Source organism: Protopterus annectens, chromosome 12.part0 (assembly GCF_019279795.1).
Source record: "Protopterus annectens isolate FY-2018-M chromosome 12.part0, PAN1.0, whole genome shotgun sequence".
NCBI lineage: Eukaryota > Metazoa > Chordata > Ceratodontiformes > Protopteridae > Protopterus > Protopterus annectens.
Window position 1 is genome coordinate 897,576,361 of NC_056746.1, and position 26,916 is coordinate 897,603,276.

A 26,916-nucleotide genomic window follows, 5' to 3' on the forward strand; every position below is an offset into this window, starting at 1 on the left:
GCACTGAGAGATAGGAGTGGATCCGGAGCATGTTTGCAGCATCAGAAGGAAAACCTTTTCCACTTAGCAGTGAAAGACTGCCTGGTAGTAGGTCTGAGATAAAAGAAAGCCTGTGGTAGGATGAAAGGTACAAAAGTCTGAAGACAGCATTCTGAAAAACTGTGCCTTCAGGTATGTGTTCAGGATGGACAGGTCTAGGATGGTTCTCCACTTCCCTTCTTCCTTTAAGACTAGAAAAATCCTGGAATAAAAACATTTTCCTATAATGTTTTTAATACCTGTTCAGTGGTACCCAAACTCAAGAGGTCTTGAATAATGGGAGTCAAAGGATATTTAATATGGAGCAGTGGGATGCCTCTCAGAAGATGGGGAATATGCTCCCAAGACCAGCTACTGCCGTCCCTGATGAAGACCCACTTGCCTGTGGTAATACCTTCCCACCTGGTCAGGGCAAGCAAAAACCTTTAAGAAGGGAAATTCATTTTGGAAGTGGGGGAGTGATCTGCAGGGGTAGACAGGTTTTTGCCTCCAAAGGGCAACCTCTCCCAAGCTGTAGATTCCCTTTTGGATTATTCACAGCATCTTTATCTAGGGATTTTACTCTGTTTCCGGACCTTCCTCCGATCCCTTCTAATGGAGGAGGTAGATTTAGCTCGATAATTCCTATGGAATCTATGGACCAAGGAGAAAAGTCTGCAGTCTTTCATTGTTTTACCTTGGTCTTGGAGCATTTTGTAGCAGTCTGGTTGCCGGAGGGCCAAACATTAGGTCTGTCCAAGGGCAAATCAAGAATGTTTGATTTAAAATTCAGGCACAGGCCGACTACAAAGCCAAGCATACCCAAGGATAACAGATTTCATGGCAGCATCCTCAGAAAAAGCATCCACAGTATCAAGTGCACTTAATGCTGTGTCGGGCGATCTGAGTAGCCTGTGACAGTAAGCTCTGCATCTACTACTGTAGGTGGATCCAAGATAGCTATAAGGACTTCAAAACAGAAGTCAAGTCCTTTGTTATTTGAGCCTGGAAGGCAACAGTAGCAAAGGTGTAAACCTTTCCCCACCTATCCATAGCTCTACTATCCTCATCACCTGTAGGGGAAGAAGTCTGGAGAGACAGATACTGCTATATCGCAGAACTGTCTTCTTAAGTTCTTATACAGGTATTTCAGGTCATCAGGGGACTTTGTAAAAGCTATTGGGTCTCTTATGAGCTGGTGGCTGAGAATCAGGTGCAGACGAGGTGGAGGGAAAGTAGTCCTAAAAAGTCTCAAGCACAGGAAAGACTGGGAGATGGGCAAGGGTATCCATTTTCCAAGTTAAAGTACCTCTTCTGCACATCAGAAATCTGCATGTATTGCCATTCTGTTTCATCATGCTCTGTACAGTTTCCCCAAAGAACCCTCCCCACTCAGGAAACTGGGAGATAGGCAGTCCCTTTCATCAAAGCAGATTTCTCCTGGAGAATGCAGCAGTGAAGAATTGTCCAGAGAATTGTCAGAAACAGCTCTGCTCCTCAGAGGAAGAGGAAACCAGAGAAGGATTTAGGTGTAGCACCTGTAGTAGTGGGGACCTGAAAGACTGTCTTTTTTAAAGGCATAACAACTTTAAACAGTCCTTGTGAAAAGTCAACAATTCCTCCTCTCTGTTGACAGGAAAGCCGCATGTTAATCTTCTGCTTTTTCTTTCTGAATGACATTCATCTGGATGAGGTACTAAGGTTTGGAACAATGTCTGACCTATTACAAGGGCAGGGATTTCTCCAACTAGAATGTGAGGGACAGTGTGGTCCTACTGAAGACATGGTCCATCATACGTACTGCCGGTCTGCAAGGACTCAGGAGCTATACTGGCCTCAGTTGGGGTCTCTGTATTAGGAAACCAAGGAGTAGCCTGATGTAGCCTGTAAGTTGAAATCAGTAAGAATGGACTGACTATCCACTCAAGGCCTTAATTTTTTTTCTTTGGCAGCAGAGGGACATTTGATGAAGCAGGGTCAGTTGTCTTGGACTGGGCCGTTTAAAAGATGCCGAGTCTTGAGAAAGTGTTGAGAGTAGAAAAGCTAGACCCAAGGGTTTCTGGAATAAACTGACAGAGTAAGATTTCCGATAGTGTTTCCAGGTCTAGGAAAAGGACACTTGGTTTGCAAGTCCTTGTAAAGGATCTGCCTAGCGCACTTGCACTTGGCCCTAATTTCAAGATAAAAATGAATGTTCACCAATGGGACACTAATATGGCTTGAACGGAGCCAAAATACCAACAACCAAACAATGAACAGTCTTGAGAGATGCACAACCTGCATATGGGCTGATGAGACAGTCTGGAGATCCACGATCGTACAGCCATACTCCAACACATGTGCTGAGGTCATGTGCTGGATATATGACCTAAGAAAGGTAAAGCTTTGGTACCCTGGCCAGATGTCAGTAGGGACAACCCACATGTCAGGAATACTGCAAATGTGATTTCAGTCAGGACATCCAGAAATGCTCTCTGGCTGAAGTCTGACACTGATTTGAGAAGCTCATGGGAAGCTCAGGAAAGTTCCCAAATAAAAATTCCACCCTTCTCCTGTGTCAGAAAAGACTTTTGCCGCAAGGTGTCAGACAGCCTAGAAAGAATCTTGTGCCATGGGGGGTGAAGAATAATCTGGGCTTCCATACTGGTCAGAAGATTAAAAACTCCACTGTAATGACTCTATATCTGGGCAAAGAGTCTGCAAAGATGAGGAAATCATCTAACCAAGAAAATACTGGAGCTAGACATCATGTAAACATGTTTAGAACTGTAGATAAGCCAAAGGGTAATGCAGGTAACTGACAATGTGACCCAGACACAACCAGAGAAACTTTCTGAAGCCTTTAGCTAGGATAATGCGATGGCATGCATCTTTTAAAGCAACTGTCACCACAAACTTCCCTGGGGAATAACAGATTAATGGAGTCTGAAGGGTCAACATCTTGAATTTTGAACTTTCCTTGAAGGTGAAAGGCCGAGGTACCAGGAGAATAAAGTGGTACACTGGCTTTGTTTGGTGTTTGTATGTTTTGTGTTATTCATAAATAGAAGCCTTTGCTCCTTTGATTGAATGGCACCATTCTAGCACTCCATGGGGAAGTGCTGAACAGTCTGAGGAAAAAAATTCCACAGGGTGTGGAGGGTGAAAACTTTCCTGAAAGTAGTACTCTGCTTCCAGTGCCAAATGTACTCCTCCTGAACTAACACCAAGAATCTAAAACAATCTAATGCCAAACAGGAATGCACAGAGCCAGTTTGCAAGCCAGACAGGAGGTGTGTGGAAGGGAAAAGAATGCTGGTACAGTCATTCCAAAATAATACTGTCCCTTTACAAGAAAATATCAACATTTCTTGTTCCCTTCCTAACATCATTTTTGTTTCATTTGGCTTGGGAAGGTAGGGATTGCTTTTTTTAGATGGAAAGAGTATCAGACAGGTCTGTAAAGAGAGCCTGAAAAATTTTTGAAACTTCCTATTTAATTTCCATCTCTCAAATATTCCGTGGACCTAGACAGCAGATGGGTTAAACAAACCTTACCTAAAGTTGAATTTGAAGTTTCAGACTTTAGTGCATGTCCTCAATACGGTGGCCCTATGCACTGTATCTGCAGTCACACATACTCATTATGGCATGTTTTGATACTTGAGAAATGTTAGAAACAATGAAGTTCAGGTATGCACTACCTTCAGGGGAACTGTAGGAGATAATTTTCTCAAACTGCCAGTGCAAAAAAAGAACAAACTGCCACAAGTCTGATAGTTACAATTCTATACACAACGGAAGAAAAACTATCTGAAATATTCCTGATCTACAAGAGGATAACTATGTCAAGAGTCTTTACAGTTGGCAAATATGTGGATATGTTCACAAGGGTCAAAGCTATAGTGGGAAAACAAATGCTTATGTTAGAAATGTAATAAAGCCTAACTGCTTTTTTGGGGAACCGAAGCAGAACACTTACCTCTTTTACACAGTTCCCCAAACACAGTAATGCACAAGATACACACTAAGCTGTCAGAAACCCCCTTGTCACAACCTTCAGTCAGAGAAAAAAAGTGGCAGGCAAGTTGTCACACAGTAAACAAGCACAAGAGTAATGCCTGCCCAAATAAAACTTTGCGACACTAAACTTTTAATGATTAACATAACTAATGATGAAGTCCTGTAACACTAACAGAACACACTAAACAATTTTGTAATATGCATGCTCAAGGCAGACACTCTCAATCATGCAGTACACAGAGCTGTGGCTAACAGTGGTATCATAATACAAATAAATGAATACAACTATCAAGATTAATAAGCCTGACACCAAAGTATGAACGCCGCAAATCAATATGTGAAAAGTATATGGCATACCTCTCAACCTTTCAGGGCAAGAAATCTGGACAAAGCCAAAAATAAGAGGACAAAGACCCAAAAATAGGGACAGATTGCAAATATTGTTCTAATAAGCTTACAATGCTGATAGAACAGGATTTGTATTAGCATGCACTTTCTGGAAGATATGAAGTCTGAAACTCAAGTGCATGTCATTTATTGACAGATTCTCATTGAAGAAAACCACACATTTTGAGGAATTCACCAAAAGATTAAAAATCTGGACATTCTGCAAAAACCTAGACAGTTGAGAGTTATAGTATATGGACATCACATTCTTAAAGATATACATATATACTTGTATATTAAGAACTCAGTATTACCTTGAACGTCATTTTGAAGAATTTCGGTGAACACCACAAAAAGTGCCTCCTCAAAACTCTGAAGAGCTGTTGGGTTAGACTTGCAGGTTATTTTGACAGCCAGGCACAGAGACTCAAATAAATAGTGGTTGAAGTGTGGTTTACTTGGGTTCTAAACAAAAGACACGAACACCAATAATTGCAGGACAGGTTTAAATCTATGTAGAAAAGTTAACATGTACTTAGAAAAGTGCAGTTTTTCTGTATGCTCTGCAAATGTGGATGTTCAAAGAAAATACATGCTAACAGTTCATTAACATCTTCACTAAACACTTACCTTTGATAATGAGGCTGCATAAGAAGCATGACTGTAAAAAACTTGCACAACCTCCTGTTACGTACTAGGGGGACTGTGCAAAGCTACAATGCATACACAGGCAGAGTGAAAAACAAATTAATCCACTAAAAATGTGACACAGGACCCCTTCCTCCTAAATAAGAAGTTATGTACTCACCATAACATTCCATCTGAGTAGGTGGCTTCATTTGTCTGCAACCTGTGGGTCTTGGATCTGATATCGGATCCGAGCCGGCAACTTGTAGCATAGCTATGGATCCGAGCTCCTACCTCCTCCCCTCACCCATAATCCCCTGCCAACCTCCTATGACCTCAGATCAAGTTTGCCCCTCTATGGATACCTGAAAAGGTGTTCCAATAAGCATAATAGCTAGAACAATATAACAGGACCAAGTTCTGAAGGCCAGGGGAAAGGAGGGGGGGTGGCTGCAGACAAATGAAGCCACCTACTCAGACGGAACGTTACGGTGAGTACATAACTTCTTAATCTGGAGTAGGGACTTCATTTGTCAGCAATCTGTGGGACAGAGTCCCCAGCTACCTGAATCTTGGGCGGCCATCACGGAAGGATGTTCCGGAGCACTGCGGAGCCAAAGGATGCTCTCCCTCTAGAAATTACGTCCAGTTTGTAGTGGCTAATAAAGGTATGAGATGAGGCCCAAGTAGCTGCCGAACAAATATCGTCCAATGGCACTCTAGATTTAAAAGCAGCAAAAGTAGAGATGGAGCGAGTGGAATGTGCACATACTCCCTCAGGTGCGGGCCTCCCGGAAGCTTGGTAGGCCTGAAGAATACATTGAGAAATCCAACGTGACAAGGTGACCTTTGAAACTGCTTTACCTAAACTGAATTTAGCAAAGGAGACAAACAGCTGATCAGATCGTCTGTGACCAGCTGTCCTATGAATATAAAAACGCAGCTGCCTGTGTACATCTAATGAATGCAGTTTGTACTCTCCTTTATTTTGATACTTAGGGAAGAAAACCGGAAAGTTGATGGACATTGATATTTATTTCCGATGCCACCTTGAGAATGAAGGAGGGATTGGTCCTGAGGTACACTCTGTCCGGATGGAAGACAGAGTAAGGAGGCTTTACGGAGAGAGCTTGGAGTTCCGAAACTCTCTTGGCTGAAGTGATGGCTACCAGGAATGCTGTTTTCCAGGACAAATATTTGAGATCGACAGATGCGGCTGGTTCAAAGGGAGAAGCGGTCAAGGCTTGAAGGACTAAAGAAATATCCCAAGGGGGTACAGCTTCTTTAACAGGGGGCCTGAGGAGAAAGGTGCCCTTGAGAAAAGTTTTGCACAATTTATTTGACATCAAAGGACCTGTCTCACGACCCACATGGTAATGAGAGATGGCTGCCAACTGTACCTTGACTGTCTAACAACTAGCTCCTTGCTGAAAGAGTCCGGTTAGAAAATCCAGTATGGACTGTAGAGGGGCAGTGAAGGGATCCAGATTATGATTTCCGCCCAGACGGAAAAGCACCTACATTTACTGCGGTATATTTTCCTGGTGAAAGGCTTACGTGCTGCCTCCAGGATGGCTTTGACTGGTGAAGAGATACCGGGAGTCCTGACTAAGAGTGAACTGGGGCAACCAAGCTGTCAGCTTCAGGTTGACCAGATTCGGGGTCTGTAATTCCAATGGATGGGAGATTAAATCCAGAGTGGGATCCAGAATCCAAGGAGGATTCACTAGATGAGACCACAGGTAAGGGAACCAAGTTTGCCGAGGCCAGAATGGGGCAATGCGGATCATTCTGCTCCCCAACAGCGAGGCTTTCTGTAAGAGCTTTAGCATCAGGGGTACAGAAGGGTTATGCATAGAGTAGACCGGGCGGCCAAGCATGCACCAGAGCGTCTCTCGGGGCTTCCCCTGGTGGGGGAATCAGAGCGAAGAAGCTGTCGCATTTCATATTTAAGGGAGAGGCAAAGATCGCAGCAGGGTTGTCCCCATTTTGCGAATATCTGCTTCGCTACTAGTGGGTTGAGAGACCACTCATAGGGGGGAAAGAATGGTGCGGCTGAGTTTGTCCGCCAGAATGTTGGCCCGCCCAGGAATGTGTGTTGCGATCAGAAAGCTGTTGGTGGAAATCGCCCATTGTGTCGGAGCAAGGGAAGATTTGTCCGCATTGATTGTGATGCCTAACTGGGGGGCTAAACGGAGAAAGTAATATCTGGCTGAGCAGAGTAGATGCCTTGTTGGGGTGGTTAGAAGCCAGTCGTCCAAGTACGGAAAGACCTGCATTCCCTGGAGTCTCAGGTGGGCCGCTATCACTGCTTAAACTTTGGTGAACACCCTGGGGACTGTGGTGAGGCCAAAGGGAGGGACCCTGAACTGATAATGACTGGCTCCCAGCCGGAAGCGGAGAAACCTCCTGGATAGTCTGTCCATTAGAATATGGTAGTACGCATCCTTGAGGTCTATAGAGCATATCCAATCGCTCTCCCGTAAGAGGGGGAGAATGGACTAAAGAGTGACCATTCGGAATTTTTCCTTGGTTACAGACAGGTTCAAGAGGATAAGATCTAGAATTGGTCTCAAGTCCCCCGTCTTTTTTGGCACCAGAAAAAACCTTGAGTAAAACCCTAATCCGAGCTGGTCTTGGGAGACGGGTTGGATAGCTCTTTTTCTAACAGCCGCTGGATTTCTGCGGCTGCAGCCTCCCTCTGATCGGATGGAACATCGGGGAGGCTCCTGAGTTTGGGGACATGATACATTGGAATTTTGTAGCCTCTGGATATGATACGAAGCACCCAGCGGTCTGATGTGATGGACTCCCATGCCGCCAGATGCCTCGAGAAACGCCCGACTGCCTCCAGAGCAGAGCAGTCAGGCAACCCATCAGGGCTGCTGCATGGGCCGGTCAGAGAAGGATTCTCTGGACCCAAAATTCTTCGGGGCCCCTCTGCCCCTAGGGTGGTGTCCTCCCTTTCGTCCTCTGCCATGGAAGGACTAGGTTGGGAATGTTGCGATTTTCAGAACCATATCTTCTTCTGTCCCTTTTGGTTCTTCGAGAAGGACCTCTGGGGAGCAGAGAAGCAGACTCCAACGGCAGACGTCTTCCCGTCCTTCTCGCTCTGGACCAGTGTTTCGCGAAAGGTCTTGCCAAACAAGGCAGAACCATCAAAAGGGACATTCGCAAAGGACGCCTTAAAGGGCTCCGCAAAGTCATAATGCCGGAGCCAGACCTGTCATCTCATGACTACGCCCGCTCCGCTAGCTCTAGCGGCTCCCTCAGTAGCGTGGGACAAAAGCCGCATAGAGGTATTGTAGACAGACCTTAGAGTGGCCATTCCAGTGAGTACAACTGCTTGTCCTCCGCCGACATGGACTCAGGGGGGAAGCAGCGTATTCTTTGATAATATACCGCTGCATCCTGATGACATGTGCCATGTAGCTCAGAGACCTTACAGAGAAGGTCGCTGAACTAAAAACCCGCTTTCCAAGGTGATCCATCGAGCGGGACTCCTTGCTCGGTGGATGGACCGAGGGGCTCTCCTGAGCTAGCTACCTCTTCGTGGCTGCCGCCGTCAACATGGCATCTACGGGGGACCCTTGCTCCAGTGGGACCGGTCTGCGGGGGGCTCAGTATCCTGTCCAGGCATTTAGGGACTGGCTCCACAGTGTCCGGCTCCTTCCACGCCGTGGTGGTAATAAGGTCCACCAGGGGGTCAGCCGGAGGGGACACCCAAGAGGTAGACTGGCCTGCTTCGAATGCCTCCAGGAACACGGACTCGTCAGAGGAAGCCTTGGGGGCAGACCACCCACCTCTGATCCTAAGGGGTGACCTTGGGGAGCCTTCCCCTTCATCCAAGTCAGTGTCCTCTGTTAAGGACTCTGGGGAGTCCACGTGCCTCCTCTTACACTTGTGCTCGCAAGGCACTTCCTCAGGGGGGGGGGGTGCTGTCCGAGGAAGTCTTGCCAGCAATATCTTGTTCCAGTGGAACAACCTGGGACATCGAAGCAGGCTGTCCCTGTGGCCGGGTGATGGAAGCCTGACCCAGCAGGGAGGGAGTGCAGGGTGGAGCAGAGGCAAGGGCCTGGGGTCTGGATGCTCTCGACAGAGCCCTCTCCACTGCATCGAAGGCCGAGGGGGAGCCGCTCTCCCTCGGCTCCGAAAGTCGACTCCTACTTAGATCCAATGAAGGGATCAGAACCGGCGCAGAGACAGTCGGATTCGAGGGACCAGTGTGCTCCGACCTGGACGGAGCTGAAGGCACACTGAAACCCTCAGATCCGAAGCTCAGCCCACAGCTCTGAGAGGTCGGATCAGACGATGGAACCGACAAACTCGAGGGCAGGGTCTGATCCGAAGTACCCAGTACTGTCGGTGCTGACCCACCCCCGGATCCGACGCTGCCCGGCTCCGAATGCTCTGAACCCGGAAAGCGGGTCGGAGAAGGAGCAATCGGAGCAAAGAAAGGGGTCGAGCTCCCCCCCGAAGGGAGGGGAGGCAAGAGCACTCCCATCTGCAGCTGGGCCTGGATGAACCTTCGCATCATCCGGTCCAAGTATGCATTTGACAAGCTGTATGTAGATCTCGAAGAGGCCACCGAGGCAGGCCTGGAGTGCAGCCTCGATGAGGTCGGGTCTCCTCCTCGGGTCCCAGGGAGAAGCAAGGAGATCGTAGCCGAGGAGGAGGAGACCTGGAAGCCGTGGAGGCTGAAGCGGAGGCCTCGGCCCGCCGCTTGTGGTGCTTCTCCCTCCTGGCCTCCCTGTCCTCCGGCGCTTTAGTGGGAGTTTGAATCCCGGCCAGGGGAAGGGGGGCAGGAGTGGCTACCACCACAGGCTGAGGAGGTGCCACGAGAGGAGCGAAGGCCGAAGCCGAATCCGGAGGCAAAATACCCGCCAGGACAAGCTTCGACCTCCGCTCTTTCAGTGCCCTGGGGTTGAACGCTGCACAAATTGTATATCCTGAAGAGAGGTGTTCAACCCCAAGGCACCGAATACACAGAGTGTGGCCATCAGCCAAAGATAGCTTATGGCCACACTCTGTGCATTTAGAAAAAATGGGTTTTGGGGCCTCTTGCCATACACAAAATTAAAGTACGCTACTCAAGCACACAGGCCCCAAACACAAAGACACACTAACTACCAGCGAGGGGAGGGTGGAAACCAAAAAAAAATTAAACTAGAGAGGAACCTAACCACTCACACAAATTACAAATACAACTTTGACAAGAAAAATTGAAAAAATTCATTTCTGTCGATAAGACGCTAGGAGCTCTAAAATCTTGCTACACACTCGCGGCAAACTAGATCTGAGGTCATAGGAGGTTGGCAGGGGATTATGGGTGAGGGGAGGAGCTAGGATCCATAGCTATGCTACAAGTTGCCGGCTCGGATCCGATATCGGATCCAACACCCACAGGTTGCTGACAAATGAAGTCCCTATTCCAGATCCATAACTATGTTCAACAGTATCGCCCCCACACCACCAACAGCATAAGACAGTTCTGTGCATCAGAATTCTTTAGGAATGTATTCTACCTTGGATATTTAAAACTATACACTCCATTCCAAACTGCATAATATGCCTCCAAAGTCTAATGCCAACTAGCTATTTATGCTGACACCTTAGAGCTGTCCTCATACAGTACCCAAATTCGACTAAGTATAAATTCTGTTTATAGGTAGGTGCTAGGCTAAAGTCTACTGCCAATCATTAGCGGACCAGAGTTCCGCTGTGGCTACCCCTAACTGGGAAAAGCCGAAAAACACAAACTAGGCTATCTGCCCGAAGGCATTTATAAGCCTAGCCAGAAAGTGTTGGCTTTGCCGCACCCTTAGATTAGTTCCCTGTGCCTCTGTCCAGCAGAGCCACTGAAGTGATCACCGGGATAAACCGTTTCCCATCCACTCGTCAAGGTTTCTCTTGGAGTGCTAGCGAGAGCTCTGCCTAATGTACTCTGGAATCTTGTTCCAAAGCATGGGAAGTCTCTGGGACAGGAATCTATCCCTCCAGCACGTCCTATTTACTGTTGTGGTGAGGTTTAGATCCCTAGATCATGTGGCTCGAGGGGATAAGGTTTTCTTTAGGTGGAGCATATCCATCAATTCTGGGTTGGACATGGCCTTGTACGTCAGGCAGAGATCACCTCTGAGCAGGCGGTATGCAACAGAGTACAGCTTGAGTTTCTTCAGTCGAGCTGCATAGGGTATGAGGCCAGTGATCCTCTTGGTGAGGTACTTCTGTGGTCTTTCCAGCTGTTGTAGGTGTCTTGAAAGGTACATCCCAAATGGAGCGTTGTACTCTATGATGGATCTGATGAATAGAGGGGCACAATGTCCTCTTTTGATCTTGATGCAAACCCTTTTGTGATTAAGTGGGCCACAAAGGATTTTCTAACCACTTTGGCAATGTGATCCTCAAAGGAGATATTACTATCTACTTGGGTCCCCAGATCCCTTATTACGTTTTCCGTATTTAGGGGACTACCGCCTATGTGGTAGTCTGTGGGTACTTTATTTCCAAAGGGAATAACTATGCACTATTTTGCATTTAGCTTGAGGCCATGATTTTGACACCATGCAGCCGTCTCAGTGAGACCCTTTTGGAGGATGTCTGTCAGCCGGTGCATCAATTATAGCCCCTAGTTTGCAGTCGTCTGCGAACTTGGTCAGCCATAGTCCTCCTGTGCTTGTCTGTACTTCTGAAAAGTATATGCCAGACAGAAGGGGTCCTAGGACTGAGCCCTGGAGAACGCCACTTGTAACCAGTTTAGAGTCAGACCTAGCTTCCGCAACTCTCACCATGTGGGTTCTGTCCGTGAGCCAATTTGCAACCCACCTTGTGACATGGGGGTTTATGTTCAGGCTGGTGAGCTTGTCTATAATACCAGAATGGGGAATGGTGTCAGAGGTCTTTGCGAGGTCTAGGTAGGCTGTGTACTACCCTTCCTTCGTCTATAGCCTTGGTAACTGTCTCAAAGTCGTCCACCAGGTTTAGGGGGCATGATCTGCCCTTAAAGCCGAACTGGGTAGGGTCCAGTGTTTGGAGGTTCCCAATGTCTTTGTTAATGATTTCCATCATGATGCGCTGCATAGCCTTGCAGACCAAGCTAGTCAGGCTTATAGGGCGATGGTTCCAGGGGTCTGTTGTGGCTCCACCTTTGTGGAGCAGAATAACCGTTGCTGTGCATCACTATGGGTACGTAGCCTGTGGAGAGGCAGAGTTTGAACAGTGCGTTTAGGTGAGAGGTTAGTCTTTGAGCTCGTGTAGGACGCAGCCTGGGACACTGTCCGGTCCCATTGATGCTGTATTTTAACCCGAGTGTCTGCGATTTCAAGGACTCTACATTCTTCTGGTATGGTTATGGGCCCTTTTGGGGGTGAGAGGGGGATGAAGTTTGCACTGAACCTGTCTGCCAGGATGTTGGCAATATTGGTCGGTTCAGTGTATTTTGTGCCATTCTGCACTAACTCAGAGCAGATCTGTACATTGCCACTTAGATTCTTGACATAGCTAAAGAATGCCTTGTGGTTATCTTTGCAGTCCTTGGCAAGTTTTCTTTCAAAGCTCGCCTTGGCCGATTTTATGAGGGATCATAGTTTATTGCTGATACTGATCAGGGATGTCCTCCCTTCTTGGGATTTTGCTCTTCTGTACTAGTTTCTTCCTTCTATTGTATAGCTCGTTTATGGCAGGGGTCCACCAGACTGGCTTTATTTTCTTAGAGGAGAGAGTCTTGGTTTTGCTTGGGATAGCACGATCCATGCATTCTTGTAGGTGCCCGAAGAATGCATTAGTAAAGGATTTTGCAGCTTGGACAGCGTTATCCTTTAGCAAAGGGGCTTTGAAACTTTCCACCTCCGTGTTAAGTAACGTAAAGATTGCTTTTGAAAAATCTTTCACAGTGGTTTCCTTGTCCAGGGGTGGAGGCGGAATGTGGATATCCAAAGTGATTTGTTTATGGTCAGATCTAACCAGCGAGGGGTTGACCTCCGGTGTGGAGCATCGGTCACCCATGTTGGTGATGACCAGGTCCAATATGTCACCTCTGGTGGGAGTGTTGACCAGTTGTTCCAGGGCGTTTGAGTTTATAAATTCTAGGAAATGTTGAGCAAGAGAGTTAGTACTTGAGTAGTTCTCCCAGTTAATGTTTGGGCAGTAGAAATCACCCACTATTAGGGTGTTTGGTAGGACCTTTATGTTACCCAGTGTTTCCAGAAATGCGGAATGGGGGTTCTGGGACATGGTGGGTGATCTGTAGCAAGCTACAATTTGAATTGCAGTTTTGCCTGTTTGTTGCACGTGGATAATCTCTAAAGCATCATGCTGTGCCACTAACCTGGAGGTGTGGGTATCCTTGATGAATTTGGATACTCTCCCACCTTTTGTATTTCGGTACGGGTTCTGTGGCCGAAATATATGGTACGAGTTGTAGCCTAATAGTGCTGGGGTGCTCTCTGGAGCCTTAAACCAGGTTTCTGTTACTGCACATATTGATTTTCTCCATACTGAGTGGTGCCTCGAATGCGTGCATTTTGAGGTTTAGACTTCTGACACAGTAGTATTACCCTCAGATTTTTGCTACTTGTGCTAACTACTGCGGTGGGTTTGTCTTTTGAGCCTTGCCTAAAAAAGGCACTATGGGGGTGGCAACAGCCTTGGCCAGTATTTGAAAGCCTAAGGGTAACAGGTGCAAGCAGTCTCTAGCGAATCAGGGTGGCTTGTCGAGCATGTCATCCCAGGCAGACAGACACTGGATCCCCTTTGAATGACACCAGAAACTTAGCCAATTGTTGAAATTGATAATTTTTTTCTTTATACCGTGGTAGTATCCTTGGTGAGGGCAGGATGCTACTCAAGGTCAGGGTTATACCGGCCTGAGCTATATGATCAGAGAGCTCTTCCATGTCTCTTTTCATGTAGTCCAGGGAGGTATGGCTGAGGTCATTCACACCAACATGGACAATAAGAGTCGTATTTGTACTTGTTCTGGAGTGAACTGAGTGCTTGTGTTATGTGGCAGATCCTGGCACCCAACAGGCAGCTAACTAACATTCTCCTTATTCAGCCTAGTGAGTGGGACGTCAGTGTGCCTGACTATAGAGTCACCTATTACTGGTATGTTATTTTACCTTGAGGGCTGTGACTGCGTGGCACACTGGTTTTGTGAAGTGTGTGTTTCATGGTTTGTGTTGCAGGGTGGAGGTTGCTTGGATGTCTGCTTTGGAGGTCTCTGTTGCTTTTGCAGATTTTTGTTTAGAGCCTCCGAGTATGTTTTCGTATATTCACGTGTGTTTTTTGCCAGTGCTGGTATAATGGGTCTAAGTGAGACTGGTGGTGTGATGCCAGCATTTCCCTTCTCCTCTTGACTGACTGATCCAGTCTCGGGTTGAGAGAACTTAGCCTCCAGTTTGGCTTTTTAATTGCATCTCTCGCATGTATTAGTGTTTGGTGGTAGGAGGAGAAGGTTGTCTGTGTACATGATGCAGTTGTAACATTGCCCCAGAATGCCCAGATTCACCAGCTGGACTGGAGAGTACACCTGAAACTGCCCTTTGGACATGCTTGGATAGGTACAGTAAACTTTTACTGAATGGCTGGGAAGGCTGAATAGAGCCTTGTCCTTCTGTAGTGCTAGGGTTTATAAGTGCTTGCTATGAGTTTTGAGCAAGTGCCGGGCTGAGAAATGAATGGCTTCAGTGCTTAAGTTAAAAAGTTTGTCTAGTTCCAAAGGAAAAATTGAAGAGGTGACTTTGTGAAGCCGGGAATAGTTATACCCTAACTGCCACTGCCCGGCACACCAAACCGGGCAAATGCGGGTTTTATAGCAGGGAAATGAGAGAGAGAAATTAGCCCAGAATGGCCAATAAACTACTACTTTCTGGGCTTAAACCACTCCTCCAGGGACAGATAGGCTGCTCAAAGCTCCCCTCTCTCACAGGTGAACAGAGAAACTTCCTTCTATCCAAGTAAGGTATGGGCAAACAGATTTGTAACACTGCCCTGAATTCAGCACTAACCTGAAAACTGGACTATACTAGCTAAGAAAGGTGGGAAACAAGTATATATTTTATTTCCAGAAAATAAAGCAGATGCAATAAAAAAAACACTAAATGCGCATAAAAAGATGCTTATTGTTCTATATCTCAGTTCAAAGTTGTAGTCAATGCCCCTAGTAATAAAGTAGGAACACATACAGTAAAAGCTCATGAATAAAGTGCATTTTATTTTATTTTACTTTATTTTACATACATACATATATATATATATATATATATATATATATATATATATATATATATATATATAAAACGAACAATCTGTTTAAACAAGTTACCTTACTACAGCTTAATGCAGTAATGTAGAGGTCACTGTGGACGATTGCTGTCTACATCAACAAATCAACTCCTCTATAACTAAAGATATACAGTAATGGACCACAATCACAAGAAACTATCAAACTATGACTGTGTACTGAATTCCCTCACCAAAATGACTAATCGGAACGCAAACCTTAAGTGTAAAAGCAATCCTCCCTGAATCTCAGCTACAGGCATAATTCCAGACTCCCTAAATGATCAATCTCACATACGCCATTCAAAAAGGCAGCAAAAGTAACAAATCTTATACATCCTAGTCCCAAACCCTCTCGATTTCAAAGTGAACTCCTTTTCCTCTAAACTCATACAAATCAGTCTTCCACATCATCCTCGCTTCGATAGCAAGCAGCTGAAATTTTTTATTTTTTTACTTTCTATCAACTCTAAGTATGTCCGTTTCCACCAAGAAAAACGAGTCATATCTAATCCAACCCCTTGTTTCAATAGAAAAAGGAAACTGGTAATGCACGAGAGGAAAACATGGAGAACTACAGCTGTGTCAGAACTTACCCAACAGTTGAGGTCTTACTGATCACTGTTGCAGCATTCCAGACAAATGGGTTGACATTGCCGACGACCGCCTGGAGTACCAAAGCTTTACCTTCCCTAGGCTGTATATCAGACAAGACCTCTGCACATAAACACTGGGGTATAAAGACAGATGTACGAATGTGGATCATCGGACCATCTCCAAGCCAGTGGCCTGAATACTGAGAAAGGAGACTGGTCAGCTAGGAAGTGTAGCTTGAATAGGTAAGAAAACTTTCCTGCTCCCTTTTAACAGAGCAGAGGTTGACGTGTGTGTGTGTGTGTGTGTGTGTGTGTGTGTGTGTGTGTGTGTGTGTGTGTGTGTGTGTGTGTGTGTGTGTGTGTGTGTGTGTGGGTGGAGGGGGATGAAGGTTTACGTGAGACAAGAGGGGAATGGAGGGCAGGATGAAAAACTGAAATAGTGATCAGTAGGATACCTTCTGTTCTGTTAAGTTCTTACACAACTGTACTATGTCCTGAATGAAGTCACTGTTGCAGTATTCATGACATACGGGTGATTCTCAGAAGATTGTCCTGCATCTTGGAGCAAGCTGACCAAGTAAAGGCTGCCTTGGACAAAAAAACCATCAATTTTGTAGTGTTTTGTAAACTGTGGTCACCTCTAAAATTAGATTTGGAGTTTATTTCTTTATGAAAGGCTTCTGATGAAGTCATTGCCCCAGTAGAATGTGCTTTAGGGCATGCAGGTAAGGTCTTAACCTTAGTGCGAGTAGCAGACAGCTTAGCTGCAACAGTTTGTATAGGCCCAGTTTAGAGTTCATGAAGGATGCAAACAGCTGGTCAGTCTTGCTGAAAAACTTAGTTTTGTCCAGATAAAATCAGAGTTGCCTGTGAATGTCTAGAAAATAAGATTCTTTTTTTCCCTGCTTTGCTGACTGGGAAAGAAGGTGGGAAGATGACCAGCCTGACTGAGGGACAGCTTGTTCACTACCCAATACATGTAAGATAGATTAGCCCAAGAGCCACACTGCTCTTGTGAAAAAGGGGGATGGCCATGAGAGCTTGTAATTCAAGCACTCCTAGAAGAGGTGAGATCCAGAAGGATGGTTTTCAAAGTACAGAATTTTAGAGAAGCAGGAGCTGTCGGTTCAAAAGGAGGCAGTGTAACCTTTTCTAGCACAAAATTAAGATCGCAAGGGGGAAGAGATGGATTTCTTTGGTGGGTTAAGATGCAGCACTCTCCCTGAGGAAAAGCTCTACCTCCACCCTAGCCGTAAGTGGAGGACTTAGAGGAAGGAAAGCATTTATAGCCAAGTAAACTTACAGAAGAGTAGGCCAAGCCTGACTGAAGGAATTTGTAGAGATATTACAGTATAGAAGGAACTTGTGATAAGAATGGCTTCTAATATTTGCATCTCCACCAGGAAAACTTTATTTAGCTGTATACGAATTTCACATAGGTCTCCTGGCCTCTTTTAGGACTAACCACCTCTTCAGAGAAGGTGCTTTTTTGCAGCATTAAAATCTTATTACCCATAGGGTCAGGTTGAGAGATGGAAGGTTTGGACGGAGAAGCAATCATTTTTGCTGTGTTATCCAGTCAAGATGAAGAGGAATTATCCTGCAATTTCTCTTGGATAGGTGAAATAGCAGAGGAAACCAATGCTGCAGTGGCTAAAATGGTGCCAGTAAAAAGGAGTGTGGGTGTTTCCTTTTGCATCTTAGGAATGTTTGGAAGAGGTAGGTATAGAAAAGCATAGAGGAACTTTCCTGCCCATTGAAAGAAAAAGGCATCTATCCTCCAGGCACTAGGACAATGGTCCCTGGCACAGAACTGAGGGAGCTGATGGTTGGTGACCAAAAGTCATCTAAGGTGTGGAACACTGAAGGGTGATCATGTGGGAAGCCTCTGTTGAAAGTTCATTATACAGTTGCTCCATGGAGCAGCTTAAGAGTCTGCTAGAACGTTTTCCTTAAAAGGGATGTGTGGCTATGAGTGTGATGTGCACATGGATTGCCAATTTGCAAGCCTCCTGTGCTAGTGTGTACAGCTGGTTAAAGCTTGGTGCCCAGCTGTTTATCTACCACATGACTGTGGTGGTGTCTGTATATTAGGAGTGGCTCTGGTCTCAAAACGTGGGCAAAAATCTTAAGAGCTTGCTTCTCTCCTTTCTTTCAGACTGATGTGCTCCTTTACAAAGTGAGGTTGCCATTTCCCTTGCACTCATGATCCTGTTCATGCCCCCCCTACAAGCTCTTCCAAGGGGTCAGTTGAGGATGACCTGTACCTTCTACCAAAGTACCTACTTTTTGAGACAAGCGAGGAAGAGAATCAGGGTGTTCAAGGGGTGACAGTGCTGGGACCAGACAGATTTCAGCTACCATTGAGTTTTCCTCGTGTGAAGTTTGCCAAGGGAAAGCACAAGGATGAGCAGCTGCCATGAATCCCAATGTCCTTAGCATCTCTCGTGCTGACCAATGGGTTGTGGAGAGAAGACTTTGGAAATAACTAGACTAACCAGGAGCTTTTCTCCTGTGGAAGAAAAGTATGCATTTTTTTTCATGTCCTGTCTGCAACCCAGAAACACCAGGTCCTGTGTAGGAGTTATATGGGATGTTTTGTACTTTACATTAAAACTCAGTACTGTCAGAAGACAGAGGGTGATTAAGGATACTGAAAAATCTCTGGAGAGACAGGTCAGTAGGTCATCCAGGGAAAACGAATTGCCCGAGTGCCACAGAATGCTAATGGAGCTAGACACTGAACACAAGGAGCTGTGGAAAGACCAAAAGGCAAATCAGTAAACTGAAAATGAGGAGCCAGAGGGGATAAAAACTGATGAATCAGTTGTAAGAAAGACAAATGGGTATGTGTAAGTAGGTGTCCTTCAGATCTAGTGACAAAGGCTGTGGGAGGATGAAAGGTAGAAGAGGGCGAACAGGAAGCATTTTGAAAGACGGTACTTTCAAGTGCTTAAGCAAAAGAGATCTAGGACGGTCTCCATTGCCCTTTTCTAGGGGCTGGAAAAAACTTGGAGTAATCCACTTTTCCCTTGAAGTTCTTGGAACTTGCTAGATAGTGCCATGATTGAAGTCCTAAATAATGGGGCCAAAAGGGATAGTTGGTTTTGAAGGCATTGTGCAAATTGCTTTCAGATATTTCCTCAAGACATGACAACCATTTCTGATTATAAAGAGAACCCACTTCTCTGTGGTAATAGCGTCCCTCTGGCAAGAAAAAGTGAGGAAAGAGGAGTTAGACTTAGGGCAGGGGGGAGGGATGCTGCAGAAATCAAAATAGTTTTTTGCTTCTGAAGGGGGCCTCCCCACAGGAGGTTCCCTACGGAGTTTTTCAAAGTACTTTTTCTTGGGAAATTTCCTAGGTTTCTGAACTGCCCTAGGTTCCCTTCTAATGAAGGTACATTTAGATGGATAGTTCTTATGACATCTAGATAATGACAGTAGGATTTGTCTGCAGTCCTTTATAGGCTTACCTTGGTCTTAAGCTGTCCGCTTGAGAACCAAAGAGTATTTGTCCAAGGGCAAGTCTAGAATTTTGGGCTTGAAATCTTCAGGTAAATGCTGACTGAAGACATGCATATCTGTGAATAAGAGATCCAGTGGCAGCTTCCCTAGAAGCATCCACAGTATCATAACTCAACTGAATGCGGTGTCTGGCAATTTAAGTGGCCTGTGACAGCAGGCTCTGCATTTTATCCTTAGAATGTTGGAGGGCCCAGTTTAAATAAGGCAGGACACAAATTACATATTTTGTCATCAGAGTCTGGTAACTAATTGCTCTAAAGACGAGGGAAGCATAGGTACAAACCTTTTCCCATTTACCACAGCCCTATCATCTGTCAGTAGGTAGGGCATTTGCACTGTTCAAACTTACAGGGCTTATTGGAACAGAGAAAAGTATAGTTGCGTAAAATCTTAGCATTAACAGATGTCCTTCTCTTCACTGTTGTAGTAGTCCTAAATATAACCAATGCATTGTCCTTGGTAGCCCACACAGCCAGTGTACATTCGATTAAAAGATCTTGTCTGCACTGTACATCACATTTACTTCCCGCACAGAACTTAGGACACAAAGGTATGCACGGACACAACTACTCTGAAATAACTTGCCCCAGCACAGAACACACATCATAGGACAGAGTGCAGGCACAACTAGAAGGATAAAATTCAGAACAAAAGGGGGGGGGGGGTAGAGTGAATATTGCAACGGTGAAGAGAAGGACATCTACTGTTATGGTAGTATTTTACACAGCTGTACCATGTCCTCCTACATCATTGTTGCAGTACTCCTAAATAGAAGAGTAAAAAAAGCTCAAGAAATAGAATGTCAGGTGGATGACTGAGAACAGCCCAAAACAAACCCACATAAAACAGATTCAGCAAAAAAACATCCAAGTAACAGCCTCAAGGATGGAAGCAGTTTTCCATCCCTTGAAGGCACTGGAAGAGGCAACAGCCCGAGCAAAATAATCTTTAACAAACAGAGAATTGCCATAAAACAAAAAAAGCAAACCGCCCTAGACATCCAGGAGATGGTTTTGCTTAAACAGTCAAATCCAAAGGCCTGGGATGAAAGGAAACAAAAAGCTGATCAGGCTTACAAACAGTCCTAGTTTTATCCAAATAGTACCAGAGCTATCTGTGCAAACCTAAGTTATGAGGGTCCTCACAGTGGCAGGCTGAAAAGTGAAAAAAACAGTTGTGCTGACTGACTCAAGGGCAACTCATTCACTATCTTGGGCATAAAATAATTAGTACGAAGGGACAGTCTGCCCCTGTGGAAAAACAAAAGAAGAATGGCCATAAGGACCTGGAGCTCAAAAACCCTCTGAGCAAGAGAGCCAGGAATAAAATAGACTTTCAGGTACAATGCTGTAAAGCAGAATATGCAGGCTCAAAAGGAGCTAGAGTCTTTCGCCAAAATATTAAGGTCCCAAGGAGGAGGAATAGGCTTTCTTGGAAACCTAATATGCAGGACGCCTTTAAGAAATTGACCTCAAAACGAAAAGTTAAGGGCAGACAAGCAGAAATGACTGACAAATGGGCCTTCACAGAATAGGCCAAGCCAGATTCGAGCAACTCACAGTGAGGACCAAAGGGACACCCAGTGAAAAAGGGTTCTGGTTACAAGCATGGTACCAGACCAAATCTCTTCCATTTGGACATAAGATTTTCTGTTTGAGGGTCTCCTTGCCTGCTGTAAAATGCACAGAAAATCCTCACAAGAGGTGCCGAAAAGGGATCCAACCAGTGAGACAACTTGTGATGACTGCCCCTGGCCATATGCATTAACAGAGGGAACCAGTGCTGTCGCAGACAAAAGGGAGTCACTAGCAAGATTTCTGGGGAGTTCAGTTGACTTCTGCAGGACTCGTGGAAGTAGAGGAAGAGAGAGCATAAAGAAACCTCCCCCACCATGGAAGTGATAGGGCATCAGTCTTCCAGGTCAGACGGCATGTCACTCGCACAGGAGAGAGAAAGCAGTCTGTTCAGAGGGGAGGCAAAAAGATCTAGAGGAATACCCCACAGATGGACAATGTCCAGAAATATCGCTGTGAAGCATCCAATAGTGAGCCTGTGTTTTGGACCTGCTCAAATGGTCTGTCACAAGAATTTGCTCTGAAGGAAGGTACACAGCCTGAAGAGTTTAATAACACAGCCACTTCCCAAGCCTGAAGCACCATCTTGTAGAGATATGATTTTGTGTCCCCTTGCTTCACATACCACATCACGGTAGTGTTCTGTGTACACCTTCAAGGGGCCTGGAGAGAACATGGGAGTGAAAAGTCTGAAAGGCAAGAATCAGAGCCCTCATCTCTTTGATGTTGATATGGTCTGACTGCTGATGAGGCCCAAGACCCTGAACTTTCAGGTGACCCAGATATGCCTCCCACCCCATGTCAAAGGCATCGGTGAACAGCTGTTGAGAAGGGGAATGGAGGCTGAAAGGGCCAGCCTGGGTAAAGAGCAAACTGTCGAATCTACCACTCGAATTACTTCTTGAGAAAGGGAAGGGGAGGTATCCTGGAAAGTTAGAGGGTGATTATGCTGCAGCCAAACTGACTTGACGTACCACTGAAGGTTCGACATGTGAAATCTGGTAAGAGGGAAGCATAGGAATAAAACAGGTCATAATTCCCATGGCCCAAAGAAATTCCCTGGCTGGCACTGGCCATCAGGGGAAGATGACAAAACCTTTGGAGGCGGAAGGAGAGGCCAACAAACAGTCTGAATCCTGCAATCCAGATACACATGATCCTGAGAGGGAGTCAAGATGAACTTTTTGAAGTCAATAGCAAACTTCAGACTTTGAGCAGAGATGGTGAACTGCAAATAATGCAAAAAAATTGAATGGAAGTAGGCACCTGACGCAATAGGTTGTCTAGACAAGACGGAAAAACAATTCCCAATGGGGTACTTGAGTGTTGCAAAACACAGTACAGCAACAAAAACTCAATACCAACTGGCAAGAACGGCATTTGAAGTGGTGGCGAAAGTTCTGGAGAGCTGTGTTGATGCATCCCTTTTATACCCTACATTCTGTGCATGGAGCACGAACGTGACAAATGGCACAAACAAGATCTTTTAATCTAAAGTACACTGGCCAAGCATCGGGCTGCCCTGGACAGGACATCCCGTATATTTGCAGAGGGGTCTGTCACTGGGTTCTTGTATACATATTTTAGGACATCAGGCACCTAGTAAAACCAGTCTGGTCTATGAGCTGTTGGTGGAGGAATCAGGTGCAGAAGAGGTGGTCCAAAATCACCCCCCCCCACATTTTGTACATAATGATGCAGTGTCGTGTTACCTGTCACCATCTCCCCCTATTCAATGTCACTCTCTTACCTTCGACACTTGTCTGTCACAGGTCTTCTCACACTATCCACCTCTTTGCTGGATGCCCTTGTTTCAACTTGTCTTCTAACTTTAACTAATCTCAAATCTTCACCAGATTGTCTTCTGCATTCCTGCACATGCTATCACAAATCTTCACCAGATTGTCTTCTGCATTCCTGCACATGTGCCCAGACCACAGTAATACGTTCTCTGTTTCTGTATTTGGAGCTACTTTGGATTCTGGTCTTGTGTCCTCATTTCTTCATCCATTCCAGTGTGCATGCCACCACCTATCGCAGGTACTTCAGCTCCATTACCTCCATCTTCCTTAACTGATCTGCTTTTACTGCCCAGGTTTTACTACACATAGCAGTACTGGTTACACTACTGTTTTGCACAACTTACTTTTCAGCTTCTTTGGAATCCTTCTGTCATACACTGCCCCTGAAACAGTGTGCCAGTTGGCTGCAGCCCCTCCAAGTCTAGCTTTGACTTCCTCATTCAGACTTCCCTTCTCAACCACCTCTCCCAGATACCTGGAGCTGTTAACCTGTTCCACTTTTTTCCCTTCTATTTCAATTTTCAACTTCTGATTTCCCTCATTTTTTTGCCTTTATGACTTATCTGTACTCTTGTTTCATCCCATGTGCCTTGTTTTACATTCCGTTCCTCTACCCTTTGCTTAAGTTCTTGCTAAGAGTCTTCCAGTAATGCCACATTGCATGTATACAGCAACTGTGTTGCTATGTCCCCTATACTTTGTTTGCTAATGTAGTCCATCACCAGTATGAACAGCAATGAAATCAGAGCTGAACCCCGATGCACACTAATTAAAACCCCTCCAAGACCAAACACTGTTTGTGTTTGAGCCTGCACTAATTCTAACAATGTTTCTGGGATCTGAACCAGAGCTGGACTGCCCAAGTCAGCTTTCTTGGGACCTTGTCATAAGTTTTCTACACACTTGAACTCTCATGTCTAGCTTCTCAAGTATGTCTCACTATCACGTTAGTTGTGCGGCATCGTGATCTGAATCAGAGTTCTCATTCCCCATTTTACTTTCTCCTACTCTATATATTCATTTAGCAGTCTCCCTATCAAGAACTCTCATGCATTGTGATAGGAATTTAATACTTCTATACTGCCCACAATTAATGTCCCTTTTGTTCCCCAACAGTGGCACTAGTATGCTTAATCTCCGGTCATATGGGATACGTCTTTCTCCATACTATGAGCAACCTCAGCCATTTCTTCTGTATCTCACCCAACAGCTTGATCATATCTGCCAAGACCTCATTTGAGCTTGCTGCTTTCCCCCAACTTCATTTTCCTTAGCACTGTTCTTATTTCTAGAGTGGGCTTTTCCTCCTCTCACTCTAGACTGTCTGGGGCAGTACAGCTTCTGTGGGGTTTTCTTCATTCAGAAGCTGCTGGAAGTACTCCCTCTACCTTTGATGTCCTGTCAACTGGTGAGCAGGTTGTTGATGGCATCCATTATGAAGGGTGTCCATCTTCTCTCTTTTTTTTTGCCTTGCAACCTGAGAGCTTGTTTGTGCCTACCACAATGTCACTTACCAGAAGTTGGTAGTGTCATTTATGCTTTATTCTTTGCTATTCCTCTCAGCCTCTGTTAACCAACCAGTATTTCTACCTAGCTTGATGTGTCTTTCCAACTTACACTTTTCCAGCACTCCTTTCTTTTGAGGACTTACTGGATTTCTGCATTCCACCACCAGCTTTCACTGTGTACCTTATTTCCATACCTGGCAAGACCACACATCTGTTCTGTAGACCTCAAATATGTGATTTTGAAATGTTGCCATTCTTCAGCTCAACCTACTTCCACTTCTTCCAAGTGCTAGAGCCCAGAGTAATTCCTTGAACTTTTGTGTTGTCTCCAATCAAATTCTAGGTTTTCAGCCTGTCTGACTTTAGAGGCTTCTCTGACCACTGCTTGCAGCTGATTGTGGCACCCAGTGATTTATGCTGTGGGCCAAAGATTTCACTGGGGATAACTTTGCAATCACAGATTCTACCCAATGCCATTTCCCTACTAGGGGGGCGTCTACCAGAGTGGAATGCTGGCCACATTTACATGGGACCTTGTGATGGCTGGCTACTATCAATCCATTTGCCAGATAGAAGTCTAGAATGGCCTCTCCATTATTCCTGTTGCTCCCACCCATGTGGACACAGGCAGTCCTCATACCCTGTTCTCTCTGTCCAGGTATGTGCATTCAAAAGGTGGACTGAAAGGTCTCCTGGAAAGTCTCAAGGGAAGGAGGGACTGGAGAAGGGGCAAGCGACCCATCGCCAGGAGGGTATAACAATTATTGTGAACACAGATCTACGTGGACTGCCAATCAAACTGTTTCATTATGCTCTGTATAGTATATCCAAAGGAAGTTTCCCCAATATGGAACTCTGGTGAGGAGTCCTCTTCGTCAGAAGAGAACTGCCCTGGAGAATGCAGCTGAGAGGAATGGTCAGAGTCCTGTTCCTCACCAGAAGAGGAAATATGGTAGGCTTTTTAGGAGTAGCCTGTGGTTGCAGAGTCCCAAAGAAATGGGGTTTCAAAGATGTAAACTTTGAACAACCCCTGTGAAGTCTATCCATTCCTTTTCCCTAGCTGCCGAGGGAGAAGCCACATTCCAAATCTTTTTTTTTTTTTCAGGCATGACATCTGCCTGGATGAGACATGGAGGTTCAGAATTCAGACTTTTTACAGCCTGAAATCTCTTCCCCAACTAAAATTTGAGGAAGTCATGCAGTCCTGTCTGAGATGAGATGGGGTTCCTTGGACATAGTCTGCAAGGCCTCAGGAGCCATACTGCCCTCTGGCTAGTTATCAGTAGCAGGCAAAGTACAGTTTTGTACCTACCATAAATGTAGATGTCCGATAGACATGCAACTGCAGTCATAACATGTGGGTTGTCCTGCCTCAGGCAGCCCTCGGTCGGCCGGATTCCAAAGTCTGGGTCCGACGTCGGCTGATGTCGCATTTCTCTCCGACGTCAGAGCAGTTGGAGTACATAAGCATCAGCCGACGCCATTGTCTTCAGTGTTTCTTGCCCCAGATCCCAGGTGCCCTCCAAGGAAGGCTGTAATCAAATTGGAAGACAAAAACAGGATTCCAAACAATTAAGAGCAATAAAACAAATACACCATAACAGATATCCCCAGCTAAGAGTAGCAGGGATAGGAGTGGACCCTAGGCATAGAGGGGTATGGAGGGAGGGAAAATCCCTCATGCAGTTGCATGTCTATCGGACATCTACATTTATGGTAGGTACAAAACTGTACTATGTCCTTCAAGAATGCAACTGCAGTCATAACATGTGGGTAGAATACCATAGCTTAGCTGGGGGAGGAGGTATGCTCTAGGACAGAGATGGTGTGGCAATCAAACCCTGCAGGACTGCCGAAGCAAAGCCTGCTCTGGATCTGGAGTATAGAGGGAGATTGGAGTGTTTGGAGAATGTATGCACGGAGCTCCATGTAGCAGCTTCTAGAATGTCCTTGGTAGGCACCCCTCTTAAGAATGCTGTAGAGGTGGCTGTAGCTCTGGTGGAATGTGGTCTGACATTGGCTGGAACAGTTTTTCCATGAAAGGAATAACAGAATCTGATGCAATGTCCAATCCATTTAGAAATAGTCTGTTTTGAAGTTGCTTTTCCTTGGACTGCAGGGGCGTAAGCTACAAAAAGTTGTTCAGACTTCCTACTTGCCTTGGTTCTGTCCAGGTAGCATCGAAGTTGTCTGTGAATGTCCAAGGTATGCAACAGTCTTTCCCCCTTATTCTCAGGATTGGGGAAGAAAGCAGGCAGATGAATGGCTTGATTTAAAGAAACCCTAGATACCACCTTTGGCATAAAAGTAGGGTTGGTCCTTAATGAAACCCTGTCTCTATGAAAAATAATAAAGGGTGGTATTGCCATTAGGGCCTGTAGCTCCGAAACCCTTCTTGCCGAGGTAGTTGCCAACAGGAAAGCTGTCTTCCATGAGAGAAATTGCAAGTCAACTGAAGCTGCTGGCTCAAATGGAGGTAGAGTCAGTTTTTCTAAGACAAAATTGAGGTCCCAGGCTGGCACTGGGGCCTTTCTTGGTGGTTTAATGTTCTTGATTCCCCTGAGGAATTGTCTTAGTAACGGGTGAGAGAAAACAG

At 45.5% G+C, this 26,916-nt stretch overlaps 1 protein-coding gene across 1 annotated transcript in view; it reads right to left on the reverse strand.

The window, feature by feature from the left end:
- Positions 1 to 26,916, reverse strand: part of CSE1L (chromosome segregation 1 like) — a 1,337,268-nt gene that overhangs the window by 707,264 nt on the left and 603,088 nt on the right. Inside the window, exon 16 of the mRNA XM_044088970.1 lies at positions 4,722 to 4,872. Coding sequence (XP_043944905.1) covers positions 4,722 to 4,872 — 151 coding nt within the window. The remainder of the gene's footprint in view (positions 1 to 4,721; positions 4,873 to 26,916) is intronic.